The 17,592-nt window shown below is 66.0% G+C and overlaps 1 protein-coding gene across 2 annotated transcripts; it reads right to left on the bottom strand.

Annotated features, from left to right (window-relative positions):
- Positions 1 to 318: 318 nt before the first annotated feature.
- CHRNB2 (cholinergic receptor nicotinic beta 2 subunit) lies at positions 319 to 16,516 on the bottom strand. 2 transcript variants are annotated; one of them, XM_044990985.1, is made up of 6 exons: positions 16,422 to 16,516; positions 7,567 to 7,712; positions 6,982 to 7,026; positions 6,417 to 6,526; positions 5,090 to 6,086; positions 319 to 2,669 (listed from the first exon to the last, which is right to left on the bottom strand). In XM_044990985.1, the coding sequence occupies exons 1-6, from the start codon at positions 16,483 to 16,485 to the stop codon at positions 2,499 to 2,501; spliced, it is 1,533 nt and encodes a 510-aa protein (XP_044846920.1). In that variant the 5' UTR covers positions 16,486 to 16,516; the 3' UTR covers positions 319 to 2,498. The 2 variants fall into 2 exon arrangements, with proteins under 2 accessions (XP_044846920.1, XP_044846918.1); XM_044990983.1 differs by lacking the exon at positions 16,422 to 16,516 and having other exon boundaries at positions 7,567 to 8,884.
- Positions 16,517 to 17,592: the final 1,076 nt, after the last annotated feature.

The raw sequence follows: 17,592 nt of genomic DNA, 5'->3' as shown, positions 1-17,592 counted from the left end.
CAGAACCCAAAAGCGCGACTGAGCCGCAGTTTAAAGCGAAGGGGTGGGAGTAGGCAGGGAACGGGAGCTGGCTTCGTGCATCCAGCCTAGCGCACATGGGGGCAGCATCCCACCTGGCGGCCTAGTGCCGCTGCCGTCTCCAGGCGCTGTGTGCAATAGCTGTGCTGCACCTGGAGGTGGGGCTGGATTCCCGCCCCCGAACGCTAGGCTGGCATTGCAGGGCTCTGCTCCGGCTGGGCCCCAAGACTGGATTCTGCCACCGTGCAAAGGCAGGAGAGGGCTTGTCCCTGAGCTGCTCTGCAGCAGAGCCCGGGGGGTGGGACCATGATCCTGACCGCTCAGTGGGTAGCTGACCAGCAAGGCCAGTGTTCTCCGGCCCGTGGGGGCTCATCTGGCACAAGTGTTTCAGACTCAAACATCTTTAGATTTGAAATATCACTAAAATCTAGTCCTGCTGCCCTGGAGGGCAAAGCTGGGTGCAGTGTCAGTGGCAATCTACCAGCGGCCGGCTGTTCGGGAGCAGGCTGGGACCCTCTATGCCTGGCTGGGGGGGAAGCTGAGAAATTACTGGCTGTGATTGTTTACAGAGCAGCAGCAGGATGTGCTCAGCCTGTCCCTCTGCTCCGTGCCGCCCTGCCACACAGCCTGGAGGATTAGCGCTATTTATAGGAGATGCTTGATTTCAAATTTCCCCCAGGGAGGCTAATTCTTGCCTGCCCAGGGACCGTGGCACCGGCCCTGCGTTTCCATTCTGCACATGAACTGTTCATCTCCCTCCACCCATCAGCTCCAGGGCACCAGCCAGGGGCCTGGACACGGTTTCTAATCGCACTGCGGCTGTATCTGCTGCGCCTCGCCCCCCAGCAGAGCTGGAACCCGTCAGGGGACGGCCCTAGGGCTCCGTCGGAAGGAGCAGGCAGTGGACTGACAGTCATACTGAGATCTGACGAGCCACCCTCAGCGTCTTGCAGAGGGAAACGAGCAGAGCAACCTGGGGCCACGTGCGACTCCTGGGTGTGTCTGCAAGGATCCCGATCGAGCTGGCCCGTGGATCCCGATCGAACTGGCCCGTGGCTGTAATAATCCCTCTCTCGCTCAGTGGAGGTCCCAGTGGCATCAGCTAAACCTGCCTCCCCTTTGCCCCGTGCGCCGCCTTGCAGCACGACGCACTTTAACACCCTCTGTGACACTGGTGAAATCCAGCTTTGCTGCACGTTGGTGCCTGTGTTTCACTGACATCTTCCACCGGCATCGGCACTGACGCCGCAGCCTGCTGCAGCCCGATCGTGATCTCCGGTGGTACAAGAGCCCTCGCCGGGGCGTGCCAGGTGCGGGGCCCCTACGTGCACTCTGGCTCGGATTTAACAGCGTGTAAATTGCCACGAGAAAGGGACGCTGCTTGGGCTGCGACAGGCGCCTGCATAAGCAGAGGTGCAGGAACAGCCCTCGCTGGGCTCAGAGATCTTGTGCCTGCAGCCAGAACCAGGAGCTGCTGCTCCTCTTGGCGATCCCTGGGCCCCGCAACCTGCTGAGCTCTTGCTCCCACCTGACCCAGGATTCTGCCCCCGACTGTTTCAACTGGAACAAGAAGGGGAGGTGCCTGCTCAGCCCCAGGGCAGCCTGACTCTGTCCCTGCAGGGCTCGCTACCTGTGTCCACACTGGCCTGTGTCTTTGCCTTTAAGAGGGTCAGATCTCCCCTTCCACGTCCGCCTGGAGAGCTGCAGCCCTTGTGCCCTCCCAGCCCTGCCTCTCCCCTGCTCCGGGGCGCCCCATGACGAGGGGGCTTAGAAATAAAAGGGGGTCAAATTAAACCAGGTTTTAAAGAAATCCCCCCTCCCCCCCGTTCCCTGTGATTATTTATTGGGCTGCAGTGACATTGGAAGCAGCAGCGGACGTCTGAGGCTGCCCAGGGCAGCGTCCCCGTCCCCCCGCCCGCCGAGCTTCCAGGGACACAGCTGGCTGAATGCAGCAACGGGCTCCAGGCTCAGTCCAGAAGACGTGTCTGGGGCCCGTTCACCCCCAGCTGCTGCCTGCGCCCTGCCCTGCTGAGCTGCAGCGTCCCCAGCCAGCCTTGCCCCCGGCCGCATGCGACCTGGTAGAGATCGAGGGCCCCGCTCCACTCACGCCTCGCTGCTGTGGGGACCGTTTGGCCTCGCTGATCTCTGGGGGAGGGGAGCCCTCCTTGCCCCCCAAGCGCGGTTCCTGGAGCAGTCCTGTCCCCCCAGGAAGGACCAGGGCACCTTGAGCTGTGCCCAGCCTGTCTCCTCCTGTCTCCTTCTGGGGCTTTGCTCTCAATGGGGCGGACGTGGAGCCCCCCAGCTGCGGGAGCCAGGACCCCTTCGGGCGGAGGCAGCACTGAAATCAGCAGCAAGGCCCTGACACCCCCTCCCCAGACTCCCCGGGGCCTGCGTGCTGCAGCCACGCGCACCAGGCCCCTGTCTGCCGTGGGGTGATGGCTCCGTGCGCACGGGGCAGGACCGCCTGCCTTCCCCCAGCCCTATTTGGAGCTGGGCGGGCCGTGGTTGAGCTGCAGCAGGGAGTTGGTGGCGTAGTTCTGGAAGAGCGGCTGGAGGAACATGCCGATGGTCCCGAAGACACAAACGAAGACGAAGATCCACAGGAAGAGGCGGTCGATCACCATGGCCACGTATTTCCAGTCCTCGCTCACCTGGAAGGAGACGGCGTGTTCAGGATCTGGGGCACGGCCGCCAGGGGCGGCTCCAGACCCCAGCATGCCGGGAGGGCGGCAGGCGGCTCCGGTGGACCTCCCGCAGGCGTCCCTGCGGAGGGTCCGCTGGTCCCGCGGCTTCGGTGGAGCATCCACAGACACGTCTGCGGGAGATCCACCAGAGCCGCGGGACCAGCGGACCCTCCGCAGGCACATCTGCAGGAGGTCCACCGGAGCTGCGGGACCGGCGACTGGCAGAGCACCCCCGCGGCATGCCGCTGTGCTTGGGGCGGCGAAATGGCTAGAGCTGCCCCTGACGGCCGCCCCGCCCCGCCCCACACACTGGACCTAGGTTCCCTCACCGGCCGTGCAAGCTGCATCAGCTGCTCTCGCCCCTGCCTGTAGAGCAGCATTTAGGCCTGGCCAGGCGCTCCTGTCCTGCGCTTTCCCCTCTTGCTATGGGTCTGGGAAGGAGCAATTTCATGCCTGAGTCGTTCTCTCATTTCTATCCTTGGCCAACAGCATCGGCTTCGCAGGGAGCGGGGCTGAGACACGACAGATGGGACCTCAGCGCAGCTTGGAGGAGGGACAGGCAGGGAACGACTTAGTTCTGCTGCCCAGAGATCGGGGCAAGACCCGAAAATCAGCATGTGCTGGAGGCAGAGACGCGAGGAGCCGGTAACTGGCATTCACCTTCGCTTCCACCAGGCCCTGGGACCTGCAGCTTCCTCCCCTGGGCTGGATTTGTGCTAAGAGAGACAGAGCTGCAGGCCCAGGCAGAGGCAGTGCGGCCACGTGGCAGGAGCAGGTGGGCTCAGCCCACCTCTGGCACTGTGTAGCTCTGGGCACTGCCACCTCTGCCCTGGACCTGCCACGTAACTTCCGGGAAGTGACTTCCCCTGCGGAGGCCTCCTTGTTCCCCTCTGTAAAGTAGGGATCGTTCCAGGAACGTGGAACTCGACCCATGGGCCATATACCAAGGGCTGCGCTGGCACCCGCCCCCCACGGCTCTGCCAACGCCCCACGCTCCCCACCTGCAGCGCACGCACTCCTGGGATACCCTCGTACACGCAGCTCTGCTCACGTGCCTCCATCCCACCCCCCTCTTGCAAAGCCACATGTGCCTAGAGCTCCCCTGCCAGGCCAGGGCCGCCCGCGTCTCCCCCAGATCCCAGAATCTCAGCCTAGGCACTGTGCTGTGCCAGGGGCCGGTGCCCCTCTGAGCTGGGCCCCTCCACCCCTCATCCAAAAACTGCAGCACCTGAGCTGCTCTCATGAGAGACAGTTCTGGTTACTATAGCAACTCCTAAACGGGGGCCTGGCCCGCTCCTGGAGTGACCGGCTGGAGGCCCGGGAGGAAGGGATGGGGGGCGGGGGGCTGGGCCTGCTGGAGTCCAGCCGCAGGGTTACCCCGGCACTTGCCATATTTGCATTTCACAAGCCCCCACAGCCACAGCCAGCCTCCCTGCCCCCCCCCCCCCGCCCGCCTGCATCTCCCCTGAATATTTCATGGGCTTCCACAGAGGCCCAGCCGAGCAGAAGGAGGATATTGATTTTGGACTTTGCCATTTGCGTTGAGAGCTCAGGGCCGGCGCCTTCCCGCCAGCCCTGCAGGCCGGGCTTGGAGGAGAGGGAAGCTCCTCCTGCCGCCCTGCCCGGGTCGCCTCTCTCCAGGCCCCCAAGCACAGCACAGCACAGCAGGGCGCCGGGCGTGGGCGCGGCGAGGGGGCCCCGGGCGTGGGCGCGCCTCGCTGGCTGTCCCTGCAGGGCTCCTGTGCAAACATGGAGGTGAATTATGGTCCCACCCCCCTCCCCCGCAGAGGGGTGGAAGTTGGGGGGGTCTCCCCTGCAGTTACGCAGGAGCTGGGCCTGAGGGGCTGTACCCCAGGGCAGAGGGTCCACCCGGCTGTTGTGCTGCGGGCTGCCAGCAGGGGGCGCAGCGCTTTCACCACCTCCCTGGGGGATCCTGGCTGACTCCAGGGATGAACTTTGCCCATCCCAGCTGGGGAGAGGCCGGTGCAGGGACCTGCACCCAGCGGGCAGGTTTGCCGCACTGTCTCTGCGCCAGGCCTGGCAGCAAAGGGGGCAGAGGGAGCCTGCACGTCTGGGGCAGGACTGTTCCATGCTCAGGCCTGAGCCCACCCTCCGTGGCCACGCATTGCCCAGGTGAGACGTCGCGCAGCCACGGAGCAGAGCCCCTGGCCAGCAGCGGGGTCACGGGGTGGGGCGGGCAGTGCCAGGGACACGCGCACGCACACACACACACACGATCCCGGCTGTGTGTGCAGCCACGTACACGCACGCAGCCTGCCATGGGTGATTGTGCACAAGCACAGCCTCGCACACAGACGTGTCCATTCCCCCTTGCACACCCTCCCCCCCACCTTCCCTCTCTGCCTCCGCCAGCTCCCCCGACTCACGCTCTGGTCATCGTCCTCGCTCCTCATGTGGTCTGCGATGAAGCGCACCCCATCCACCGCCTCCTCCACCCCGCAGCAGCACTGCTGGCTGGGCGCCGGGGCCTGCCCCTGCCGCTCCCGGTAGCCATTGGCACTGTCAGCCGCCTCGGTGAACTGCCGGCCGCCCCCTGCGCCAAACTTCTTGATGGTGGCCTGGTTGGCAAAGCAGGTGCAGGAGCGGGCGCTCTCCCTCCGGAAGAAGCTGCTGCTGCTGCGCTCCTGGTTCTGCCGGCGCTGGCGCAGCCGCTGGCGGGCACAGTTCTGGCGCGGCTGCTTCATGAAGAGGACAGTGGGCAGCTTGTCCAGGAAGACCACCTTGACCCAGGGCGGCATGGTGTGGGTGGTGGGCGAGCGGTGGTGCACGTTGAGCACACACACGCTGGTGACGATGGAGAAGGTCACCAGCACCATGGTGAACATCAGGTACTTACCCACCAGCGGCACGTCCAGCGAGGTGGGCGGCACGATCTTGGAGATGAGCAGCAGGAAGACGGTGAGGGCCAGCAGCACGGAGATGCAGAGCGTCATCTTCTCGCCGCAGTCGGAGGGCAGGTAGAAGACCAGGATGGCCAGCGAGGTGATGAGGATGCAGGGGATGATGAGGTTGATGGTGTAGAAGAGCGGCTTGCGGCGGATGATGAAGTCGTAGGTGATGTCCACGTAGGTGGAGTCGTCGGGGTTCTCGTTCCGCCGCCCCGGCAGGGCGATGATGTCCCACTCACCGCTGGGCGTGAAGTCATCCAGGCTGGCCACGTCGCTCTTCAACACCAGGTCGATCTCCGTCCGGTCGTAGGTCCACGAGCGGAACTTCATGGTGCAGTTCTGCTGGTCGAAGGGGAAGTGCTTCACCTCGATCTTGCAGGCGCTCTTGTAGATGGCCGGCGGCAGCCAGAAGATGCTGCCATCGTAGGAGACGACCGCGTTGGAGTAGAAGGAGACCTCGTACATCCCGTCGGCACTGGGGGCAGGAGAAGGGCCGTGAGGCGGCGGGGCTCTCTCGCCCCACCAGGACTGTTCTGCCCAGCGGAGCCGGGCTCCGTCTCCCCAGGCAGCAGCCGCCGGGAGCTGGAAAACACCCAGCTGGGCTCCCAGCTCCTCTGTGAGTCGGAGCGGAGGCGCTGGGATCTGGGACGGCTGGGAGTGGGCGAACAAGATGCTGCCTCTGCCTGCCCCTGAGGCTCCCCCACAGATCAGGCCAAGTGCACTCTGGGCAGAACCCTCAGCCAAAGCGACTGGGCCCAGAGGCTGGAGGCGCTGGGGGACAGGGGTCCTGGGGGGTGGCACCTACTTGTTGTAGAGGACGACGTCCGGCAGCCAGATGTGCTTGGAGGGCAGGCGCACCTTCCGCATGTTGTCGAAGTCCCCTGGCTTCCAGGTGAGGCGGTAATCTTCCCACTCCTGCGGAGAGTGCGGCACGGCCTCAGCCCCGGCCACCGAACCGGCCCGGCCTCTGCCCCTGCTGCCCAACCAGCCCGGCCCTGCCCCTGCTGCCCAACCATCCCGGCCCTGCCCCTGCCGCCCAACCGGCCCTGCCCGGCCCCTACATCCCAACCAGCCCGGCCCTGCCCCTGCCGCCCAACCATCCCGGCCCTGCCCCTACATCCCAACCAGCCCTGCCCCTGCCGCCCAACCAACCGTGCCCTGCCCTTCGCCTGCCGCCCAACCGGCCCTGCCCTGCCCTTCGCCTGCCGCCCAACCGGCCCTGCCCTGCCCTTCGCCTGCCGCCCAACCAGCCCGGCCCTGCCCCTGCCGCCCAACTGGCCCTGCCCCTGCCGCCCAACCGGCCGTGCCCGGCCCCTACATCCCAACCAGCCCTGCCTGGCCCCTACTGGGCCCCACGCCAGGCATCTCACCTGTGTCAGCCACACGTTGGTCGTCATGATCTGTTCCCGCTCGTGCTGCAAACAGGACCGAGGCGGTGTTAGCAGGGTGGGGCGGCAGGCCCAGGCGTGGGGGAAGAGGGCAGGGCTGGGGCAGCCAGGCAGAGAGAGCTCGGAGAGGTCAAACCGCACCCCCTCCCCCGACACAGGCAGCTCAGCAGCAGCCATGGGTGCAGCCCGGCCCCCCGCGCCCCACAGCAGCGCCGGAGCCGCCGGTGCTGGCTGGCCAGGAGGGGATTTGCTCTATGGGGCTGCTCTGGCAGCAGAGCTGGGCCAGACCCAGGCCACTGAGCGTGTGCATGTACCTGTGTGCAAAGCACGTCTCCCTGCACGCGGGGGTGCACATGAACTGGCGTGTCCCCGGGTGGTGGGTTTACACACACGTGCCCGTCTGGGGGTGTTTGCAGCCCGAGACTGACACTCAGCACAGCCCAGGAAACCCCTTGTGCCCAGGCCTCCCCCCACCCCCCCGCAGTGCCTTCACCCCTCCAGCACCCAGTCTCTGCCCAGGGCGGCAGGTGTGAGCCCTGCACTGTGCCACAGACCCGGCAAACTCACCACGCTGATGAGCTGGGCCAGCGACACCATGAGCTGCACGGTCACCAGCTCCGAGCCGTTGGTGGCCGGGCGGATCAGCTTGTTGTAGCGGGACGGGTCCAGGAGGTGCTCAACCAGCCGCTCCTCTGTGTCGGTGCCCAGGCTTCCTGAGGGCAAGGGGGGCTCAAGGGGTGAGACGCCAGTACCCCACAGCACCCGTCCAGCCTGGCCTGCCCCACACCCCACTGGGTCCTGCCAGTGGGAGCTGAGCCGCTGCGCTGGCCCCAAATGTTCCTCCCTCCCCAGCTCCCAGCTGCAGTGTCTGGAGAAGGGTCCAGCCAGGGAGCGGCTGCTGGGACGCCACCACCAGCTCCGAGATGGGCTCGTCCGGGAGCCCGGGGGGCCTAGCGCCTGGCTCACCCAGCCCGGCATGCGGGGGGGGGGGTCCCAGCTCAGTCCGAGTGCAGTGGCCACACCCCTGCTGCCCCAAGGGACGGGACCCCCGCCAAGTGCTGGGCACTGCCCTTGGGTCCCTGCCAGGCAGGCAGCCCAGACACTAACACTCACCTGGCTGGGCCCGTGGAGGGCTCGTTCCAGCTATGGGGACCCTTCAGCCCGTCTGGGGGCACAGCCCCCTCGTCACCAGCCCCACTCAGGGAGGGCCGGACGTGGAGGGGTCTGAGCGGTTTTCAGTGACCAGCAGGGTGTGACCCTGGTGTCCCGGCCCAATCTCAGCGTGGGGTGTGACATTCACGCCCCCTAAACGGCCCCGACAGGCTCCCTTACAGACGGGATTTGCCTTTCCTGTCAAACTCATGGCAGCGTTGGTGTGGGGCTGTTAAAAAGCCCTCGTGCCCCACCCCAGAGGCAGCTGCATCTCGGTGTCGGGCAAGGAATCCCTGTATAACCAGCCCCTGCACTTCACCCCAGAGGGAGCTGCATCTCGGTGCCAGGCGAGGAATCCCTATATAACCAGCCGCCGCACCTCACCCCAGAGGCGGCTGCATCTCGGTGCCGGGCGAGGAATCCCTATATAACCAGCCGCCGCACCTCACCCCAGAGGCGGCTGCATCAGCCCCTGCACTTCACCCCAGAGGCAGCTGCATCTCGGTGCTAGGCGAGGAATCCCTATATAACCAGCCGCCGCACCTCACCCCAGAGGTGGCTGCATCTCGGTGCTGGGTGAGCAGTTCCCTCTCAGTCTGTAAAGCAGTTTGGGGTGAAAGGGGTGTTAGAGACGTGACCTATTCATGTAGCTGCAGGACTGGGTCCTGCAGCTAAGACAGACCTACAGACAGGCAGCAAGAAATGGGGCTTATTCTACAGCCCCCCAGCTTTGCCCCCTCCCTCCGGTCCCACATACCCCCAGCGCCCGGGGGCAGAGCCCCATGGCTGGGAATGCCCGCCCGCGTCTGCACACGGCTCCCGGCCCATCAGCCCCCAGCCTCCTGGCTCTCGGCGCCCGCCCGCCCGCCCTTGGGGATGAAGGCGCTGGTGACTGACAGGCCGCTTCAAAGGGCCTGTAATGAGCCTCGCCCGCGGGGTCAGGGCCTGCGGAGGATTCTGGGGCTGGTGCTCGGGCGCCGTCTCATCTTGCCTCCTCCTGGGCGCCGCTGATAGCTCTGTGCTCGCGGGCCTCTGCCCCTCATTACGCGGCGCCTTTGTAGCCAGCCCGGCAGCCGGCTCCGTCCTTCACTAATCACCAAGGAGCCAAGCCCAGCCGGAGCAGGGTTACGCCGCGGGGGCTTTGGCGCAGTGAGTGCAGCTCACCACAGGCAGGGGGGTGCCAGGCTGGGGGGAGGCCTCGTGCCCCTGATGTCCCCCCCACCCAGTGGGGGCTGCTGGGGGAGGGGAGCGTCCAGGGGGGTGAGTGCCTGGTGGGGAGGGCCCAGCTGCAGGGGTGCTTGGGCCAGGTGCCGGCTCTGGTCCGGAGGCTGCCCTGTGCTCAGCCCCATGCTCAGCCGCACCCCCCCCCCACCCCGCTTCCCTGGGCCCGGGGGTTTAGTCCCTTGTTCCCATGCCCAGGGCTCTGCAGCCCCAGACGCCTCCCTGGGCTGGTGCAGGGGTGTGGCCGTCTGTCCGTCCATGCGCCACCCCCAGCACGCCCCTGTTCTGAGCCCTGGCGCCGGCTCCGGGAGGAGAGAGCCGGGGTCAGGGCTCAATAGCTGAAGGGGCCCAGCCTGCATCCCCCCCTCAGCCTCAGCAGCTGCACCAGCCTGCCCCACGTGGGGCTGAGGGGCCAGTCTCACCAGCCTGCTGGGTGCCGGCCAGGGCAGGGGCAAGGGAGGCAGAGCAGGGGCCCAGCGCTGCCCTCCCTCGGTGCCTGTCAGTGTCAATCAGCCGCTCCTCCTGCTCCACTCCCCCAGGATCTGCCCCAGCCGCTGCTGCAGCTGGATCCCGACTGCCTCCCTGCAGCGGCTGCCGAGTTTCAAACTAACCCCTCTCAGCCGGGGGGTTGGGGGCGCAGAGCTCGCTGTGGGGCTGGCGGGCGAGTGCAGGGCTGCAGGTAAGACCCAGCACCCGCTGCACTAGAGACACCTCCTCCCCTCTCCATGGCAGCTCAGCGGGGGGAGCAGGGCGAGCTCCCGGGCCCAGGAGCTGAGCAGTGGCAGGGAGGGGTGCAGCTCTGGGCGGGCCTGGGGGCTGGGGGCTGGGGGGAATGGCTGCACCACGTGTAGATCTCACAGCACTTGGCACAGGAGCCCAGTATCATTTTATAGGTGGTGAAACTGAGTCACAGTAAGTGACTTGCCCCAGGTCCCTCAGCTGAGCCAGGCATGGAACCCCCCTCTCCTCCCCCTCGCATCTGCTGAGTGCCGGGCCAGGCCACTAAACCTCAGGGCCCCTCCCCTGCCAGCTGACGCCCCGGTCCAAGCCTTGGCACGGCTCGGCTCAGCTGCCCCCGCCCCGCGGGCTAACGCTCCCTCACGCTCCCCGCCGGAGCCAGGACACGACACCCGCGTTTCCTGACGGTGTAACCGCGTCTCTGGGCCGGGGCTCAGGCAGGCCGCAAAGTGCAGCGAGGGCCTGATCCCGCGAGCTCTGAAATATCGATCCAGGGACAACGCCAACCCCGAAAGTGCCGTTTCCAGGCAGGGAGGGGGGAGGGGCACAGAAACACGTTCCAGTCCTCAAACTCGTTTTCCTGCCAGCGCTGACCAGAGCTCGGAACTATGTACACAGGGCGCTGGGCCGTGCGAGGCTGAGCATCGGGACTGGGACACGGGGCCTTTCCCTGTAGGGGTCACGGCTCCGATCCAGCCCCGGGGCAGGGACTGGCTGGCTCGGGGGGGGGGGCAGGGAATGGGACACGGGGCCTTTCCCCTGTAGGGGTCACGGCTCCGATCCAGCCCCGGGGCAGGGACTGGCTGGCTCGGGGGCGGGGGCAGGGACTGGGACACGGGGCCTTTCCCTGTAGGGGTCACGCCTCCGATCCAGCCCCGGGGCAGGAACTGGCTGGCTCGGGGGGGGCAGGGAATGGGAGATGGGCCTTTCCCCTGTAGGGGTCACGGCTCCGATCCAGCCCCGGGGCAGGGACTGGCTGGCTCGGGGGGGGGCAGGGAATGGGACACGGGGCCTTTCCCCTGTAGGGGTCACGGCTCCGATCCAGCCCCGGGGCAGGAACTGGCTGGCTCGGGGGGGGGCAGGGAATGGGACACGGGGCCTTTCCCTGTAGGGGTCACTGGCTCCGATCCAGCCCCGGGGCAGGGACTGGCTGGCTCGGGGGGGGGGAGGGAATGGGACATGGGCCTTTCCCCTGTAGGGGTCACGGCTCCGATCCAGCCCCGGGGCAGGGACTGGCTGGCTCGGGGGGGGGGGCAGGGAATGGGACATGGGGCCTTTCCCTGTAGGGGTCACGGCTCCGATCCAGCCCCGGGGCAGGGACTGGCTGGCTCGGGGGGGGGGGCAGGGAATGGGACATGGGCCTTTCCCCTGTAGGGGTCACGGCTCCGAGTCATAAAGTGGGTGGAAATGCCCCGCTCCGAATTCCCCCCCCCCCGTGTGGGGCTCTGCACCCCCCCAGCCAGGCCCCCAGCAGAGGGGTGGATCGGGGCACGGCTGAGCGCTCTGCACGCTGCCTAGGCTCTGCTTCCAGGGGCGCCTAGGGGAAGCCGAGCAGAAGAGCCTTGAGGCTGCTCTTACTTCTGCCTAAAGCCACCACCCCCCGCGCAGGGACAGGGACACTGAGACTTGAGCCCTGAGGCTTCATCTGGGAGCCCCTGCCTGGCCCTGGCTAATGCCCTGCCAGCCTGCGAGGCCGCCCGGGGAGCGAGGGGGATGGGCCGGGCAGTGGAGGGAATCTGGGCATCTGGGAAGGGACCTGCCCTCCCACTGGGCGAGAGGAGGCTAACGAGCTCCTCTAGGCCTGTGCGCTAACGAGGCGCACCTGCAAGGCGTGTGCAGCCAGGAGGAGCTGAAGAGGGGAGTTTCCAGGGGATGGGGCCCTGCCCGGCCAGGCCAGCCGAGGAGACGCTGCCGGAGCCACCCACGCCCCAGGCCGAGGGGCGGAAGGTAAACCCGGGAAGGGGCGAGAGACGGAGAGAGGCTCAGTGGCTGCAGCCAAACACGCAGGGGCTGTCTGAGGGCCCAGCCCTGTTCCAGCCACACACACACACACACACGGTGTTGCCAGCTGGGGTAGAAGCGGGTAAATGAGGGACAGTGGGACCTTTGGGGGAGCCTAGTGAGCCCTGCCCCCCTGCAGTGTCTCAGCTGGGCCCTTCCTGAGTGAGTCGGCTTCTCCCGCGTGGGGCCGTGTCGTGTCACGCGACGGGGCCGGTCCCGCGTGGGGCCGTGTCGGGTCCCGCGAAGGGGCCGGTCCCACGTGGGGCCGTGTCGTGTCACGCGACGGGGGCGGTCCCGCGTGGGGCCGAGTTGTGTCACGCGAAGGGGCCGGTCCCGCGTGGGGCCGTGTCGTGTCACGCGACGGGGCCGGTCCCGCGTGGGGCCGTGTTGGGTCACGCGACGGGGCCGGTCCCGCGTGGGGCCGTGTCGTGTCCCGCGACGGGGCCGGTCCCGCGTGGGGCCGTGTCGTGTCCCGCGAAGGGGCCGGTCCCGCGTGGGGCCGTGTCGTGTCCCGCGACGGGGCCGGTCCCGCGTGGGGCCGTGTCGTGTCCCGCGACGGGGCCGGTCCCGCGTGGGGCCGTGTCGTGTCACGCGACGGGGCCGGTCCCGCGTGGGGCCGTGTCGTGTCACGCGACGGGGCCGGTCCCGCGTGGGGCCGTGTTGTGTCACGCGAAGGGGCCGGTCCCGCGTGGGGCCGTGTTGTGTCCCGCGTGGGGCCGTGCTGTGTCACGCGACGGGGCCGGGCCTGCAGTCAGCTGGTCCCCCCAAAGCCAGGCCGCAGGATGGGCCTCCCAGAGGGAAGCAGCAGGTGCAGAACGAAGCCCAGCTGAGCTTTGCCCTCTCCCGCAGCAAGGGGCCACTTTTCCTAGCCCCCCCCCCAAGGGCCTCTGGGAGCTCCTCCCCGACCGGGGCCTTGGTCCCAAGTGTCAAACCCCAGGAGATAAACGGCCCCAGAAGCTCCCATTGATCCGAGGAAGGAACAGAAACCTCAGCAGAGCCGGGAGGGCCTTGCCGGTGCGGTGGAGTTCAGCAGGGAGGAGGCTGATATTGCTCAACCCTGCCCTTGCTGCTGCCAGCCTGCAAATCGCTTGAGAAGCAGATGTGGGTTTGCAGAAGAGAAGGGAGAGCAGAAGGGCTCTGCTCCTGGGCTGCCTTGGTCCAGGGCCAAGCAGGAAGGACACGGTGTGAGACTGGGCGTATTTCAGCCAGGGGCCTCTCCAGGCTGCTTTGGGGGTCGCCGGGTCCCCAGGGCTCCTGGACACTGTCTGCTGCAGCTAAGCTAAAAGTTTCCATTGGTTACAAAAGGGCTCGGCGTTCCCTTAGTCTGTGTCAGCTGCAGCTCAGAGCAAGGGGAATCTCCCTCCACGGCCTGGGCTTAATTTCCAAGGTGTGAAATATCTAATCACGCCGAGCCCCAGCTGCAGCCCCTGGCCCAGCTGCCTCACAACCCTTCACGCTTCCAAGACGAATTGTGTCCTTCCGCTCTACTGCGGATTGAGTGAGAACTGAAACCCCGAGAGCCTCTCTGGCCCCTGCAGCACATTTCTGTAAGCACACGCTTCGCAGCAGCAGCCTCAGACCAAATTCCCCCTCCCCTCTGCACTGTGGTGCTGGTTGGCTGCTGCTCTCTGCCCCAGACACAGCCGCATTTAAGGTTCTTGGCGACCCTTTGGGCTGTGATGCTGGAGGAACTCACGTTTCACAGAGGTGGGGTGAAGGGCAGTTCTACATCCAGTCTCTCACTCCAGAAACAAGCTGCAAGTGCAGCTGCTTCTCCTCGGAGAACAGTTCCGCTGAGCACTGCCAGCCTGTGCAGCACTTGGAAATGGATTAACCCCCACACACCCAGGAGGGGGAGCAGCGCCAGCAGGCTGAGGGGTAACAAGTCAGCAGCTCCCGTGGCCCTGCTTGTAGCACCAGCCTGTGCTCTTCGACCAGCACTACACTAAAGCCACTGGGGGCTTTTTCCCAGACTGCAGCAGACTTTGGATCAGCCCCACTGAGCCAGGCAAGAATCCAGCCTCCAGCAATGGCGCAAGGAGCCCCCAGCCCTGGGAACCAGCGAGAAGGCCTGGGGTGAAGGCAGTGGGGTCAGTCCAGCCACCCACCACACACAGCAATTGCCATCCCCAACCAGCCTAGCTCACTCGCCCGTCAGCCACAGTGCTGAGTCCCAAGGCGCAAGACGCCCCAGGAGGTGTGAGGAGAGTTTCCCAAAGGCGAAGTACGTTTTCCCTGCCCCCGTCAGTGAGCGGGTGGCTCATGCAAAAGAGTTTAGGGCCCTTCTGCACTATTTTTATCCTGTCTAATGTAATGGCAGCTGCTGTCATCATGCAATGCAGTGTCCAATCCTGCGAAACATTCCGGCGTGGTTATATCTTGTGAAAAAAGCTTTCGTCTCTCAGTTTTACATTTCCAGCCATTCAATTCCAAGTGCATGCATGTGTGTGTTCACACCTAGCCCCGCACGCCTGGGGCTCAGATTTCCAGCAGCTGCTTTGGTCACAGCTGGGGAGTGCTGGGTGTTGGACACCTATGCGGAAGCTGGCCAGACAATAAAGATGCACATGTGCACAGAAGAGTGTTTAGCACTGCAAGACAGAACCTGCTCTGGGAGTGTAACCAACCCTCTGTCTCTGCTACAGCACAAGGCAGCCAGGGATGACTCAGGTACGGAACTCATTGAATTCAAAGTCGGCCCCGTATGGGGAGTTCCCTGGCAGCCTGGGCCCAGCAGGGCTTGTCAGTAACTTTTTCTCTCTGTGTGGCCTGACGGCTGGACGCCTGCGACGTGTCACAGCAGTTGACACAAAGCCCCCGCAGTCACCGCCGGGGTGCCCAGGCTCAGCAGCTCCGGCCGGCTCTGTGACTAATGGGAGTCAGGGCAGTAAATCATGCTGAGCAGCCAGCACAGTGCGGAAAAGCTGGGGGAAGGGCACCGAGCCTGGGGGACATGTCTGGGGCTGAGCACTGCCCGGTTCGCACTGCACCACCCAGAGCTACAGCTGGAGTCTGCCTCTGGCACAACGTGAGGCCCAAACAGTGTCTGTCTGTCTGTCTCGCAAATCTCCGTTCACCCCGGCCCCTGTCTGTGCGGCAGCCAGCCCGTGCTGTGGGACCTGAGCACTATTTCCATCTGAAGGGGGTGGGGGGATCTGGAAGTGCCTGGCTAATAAGGGAAATTTGACTTTTTCTAATCTCCCTTGTTCCTCTGGAATTAATATGATCTCGCACCTAACTGAACAGAGCCGGCCTGCTGCTGATTGTTGCCTAGGGTGAGTGTGAGTGTGTGTGTGGTGAATGTGTCAGGTGAGCGTGTGTGTGTGTGTGGTGAGTGTGTCAGGTGAGTGTGTGTGTGTGTGTCTGGGGTGAGTGTGTCGGGTGTGCATGTGAGTGCATCTGGGGTAAGCGTGTGTATCTGTGGGTGTGCACCCGCTAGACACACACACTCTAGAACTGGCAATATTCCCTGACAATCAGTTCTCCTGCACAGGGGTGTGGAAGCTGAATGGCCGGTAATGTGCAGCCGTTCTCTTTAGCAACAGCTAAGGAGAGCAGCGGTTCTGGGGTGCCCAGCTCTGAGCCATGGGGAGCTCCAGCTGAGACCCCCCCCCCGCATTGGGACTAACCCGGTAGAAACAAACCTGACTTTGAAACCTGAAGCCGGCGGGAGGCAGAGGCGCGCTCGGCCCTGGCCCCCTTAGCCCGGCCTGCGGGGGTGCGGGGGCACGAAGGGGAGAGAAAGGCCCGGCCAGCGCGAGCCCCAGGGGGCCCGTGGTACCCCGGGCTCGGCTTCCTTCCCCGTTAGGACCAGAAGTCACCCGCCCCCCCGCAGCTGGGCACAGGGGCCGCCCGGCATTAGGGGCTTTGTCTTACCACACCTGCCCCCAAGGGCTGCCGAGCGTCCCGGGCTGCTCCCCGGGCACCGCCGGGGGCCCCCCCGGGCACAGGCGGGGCTCGCAGGCCTGGCCCCCCCCCCGGGCACAAGCGGGGCTCGCAGGCCCGGCCCGCCCCCCCCCCCCGGGCACAAGCGGGGCTCGCAGGCCTGGCCCCCCCCCCGGGCACAAGTGGGGCTCGCAGGCCCGCCCCCTCCCCCGGGCACAAGCGGGGCTCGCAGGCCCGGCCCCCCCCCCGGGCACAGGCGGGGCTCGCGGGCCCGCCCCCCCCCCGGGCACAAGCGGGGCTCGCAGGCCCGGCCCGGCCCCTCCCCGGGCACAGGCGGGGCTCGCGGGCCCGGCACAAGGACTCGCAGGCCCGGCCCGGCCCCCCCCCGGGCACAGGCGGGGCTCGCAGGCCCGGCGGGCACTTACTTGCCAGCAGGCCGAGCAGGCAGAGGCGCAGGAGCGAGGCCATGGGGGCGGGCGGCGGCTGCATCCTCTAGCGGCGGCGGGACATGGCCCGGCGGGGGCGGGGGCGGGGGCGGGGGCGGGAGCGGGGCGGCCGGGGCTGCGGAGCGGCGCGAACCGGCCGCTGTCCCCGGTGCTGAAGCGGCTGCGCCGGCCCCTGCGCGGCTCTGTCCCGGGTGCTGGAGGCGGCGGAGCGCGGGCGGGTCCCGGCTGCCTGCGCCGCCCCCGTGCACCGCCCCCTGCGCGCAGCGGCCGCTCGCGTCCCCCCCAGCCCAGCCCAGCCCCGCGCTGCGCTGCCCGGCCAGCGGCTCCCAGCGCCCGGCGGCTGCGGCGGGGCGGGGACCGGGGCTGGGAGCGAGCGGCCCCGGCTGGCAGGGGGCAGAGCTCACGGGGGTGCGCGCGTGTGTGTGTGTGAGAGAGAGAGTGTGAGAGAGCACTGTGAGTGTGTGAGTGTGATTGTGTGAGAGAGCAGTGTGTGTGTGACTGTGTGAGAGAGAGAGTGTGAGAGAGTGTGAGAGCACTGTGAGTGAGAGAGTGTGTGAGAGAGCAGTGTGTGTGTGAGAGAGAGAGAGCACTGTGAGTGTGTGAGTGTGTGAGAGAGGGAGTGTGAGAGAGAGAGAGTGTGAGAGCACTGTGAGTGAGAGAGTGTGTGAGAGAGCAGTGTGTGTGTGAGTGTGTGTGAGAGAGAGAGTGTGAGAGAGTGTGAGAGCACTGTGAGTGAGAGAGTGTGTGAGAGAGCAGTGTGTGTGTGAGAGAGAGAGAGCACTGTGAGTGTGTGAGTGTGTGAGAGAGGGAGTGTGAGAGCACTGTGAGTGAGAGAGTGTGTGAGAGAGCAGTGTGTGTGTGAGTGTGTGTGAGAGAGAGAGTGTGAGAGAGCACTGTGTGTGTGATTGTGTGAGAGAGCAGTGTGTGTGTGAGTGTGTGAGAGAGGGAGCAGTCTGTGTATGTGTGTGTGAGAGAGAGTGTGAGAGAGCAGTTTGTGTGTGAGTGTGTGTGTGAGAGAGAGAGCAGTGTGTGTGTGTGAGCGTGTGTGTGTGAGAGAGCAGTGTGTGTGTGAGAGAGAGAGCACTGTGTGTGTGATTGTGATTGTGTGAGAGAGCAGTGTGTGTGTGTGAGCATGTGTGTGTGAGAAAGG

The sequence above is a fragment of the Mauremys mutica genome, chromosome 17 (assembly GCF_020497125.1).
Source record: "Mauremys mutica isolate MM-2020 ecotype Southern chromosome 17, ASM2049712v1, whole genome shotgun sequence".
In the NCBI taxonomy this organism is placed as follows: domain Eukaryota; kingdom Metazoa; phylum Chordata; order Testudines; family Geoemydidae; genus Mauremys; species Mauremys mutica.
The sequence above is the reverse complement of the archived record's forward strand: the minus strand, read 5'-3'. Positions and strand labels throughout refer to the sequence as shown.

Coding starts and splice junctions, on each gene's coding strand:
- CHRNB2 (XM_044990983.1), bottom strand. CDS start 7,977: ATGCCGGGCTGGGTGAGCCAGGCGCTAGGCCCCCCGGGCTCCCGGACG. Junction 6,087..6,416: donor GACGTCGTCCTCTACAACAA/GTAGGTGCCACC, acceptor TCCTGCCCCCAG/TGCCGACGGGATGTACGAGG. Junction 2,670..5,089: donor GCGAGGACGATGACCAGAGC/GTGAGTCGGGGG, acceptor GTCTCCTTCCAG/GTGAGCGAGGACTGGAAATA.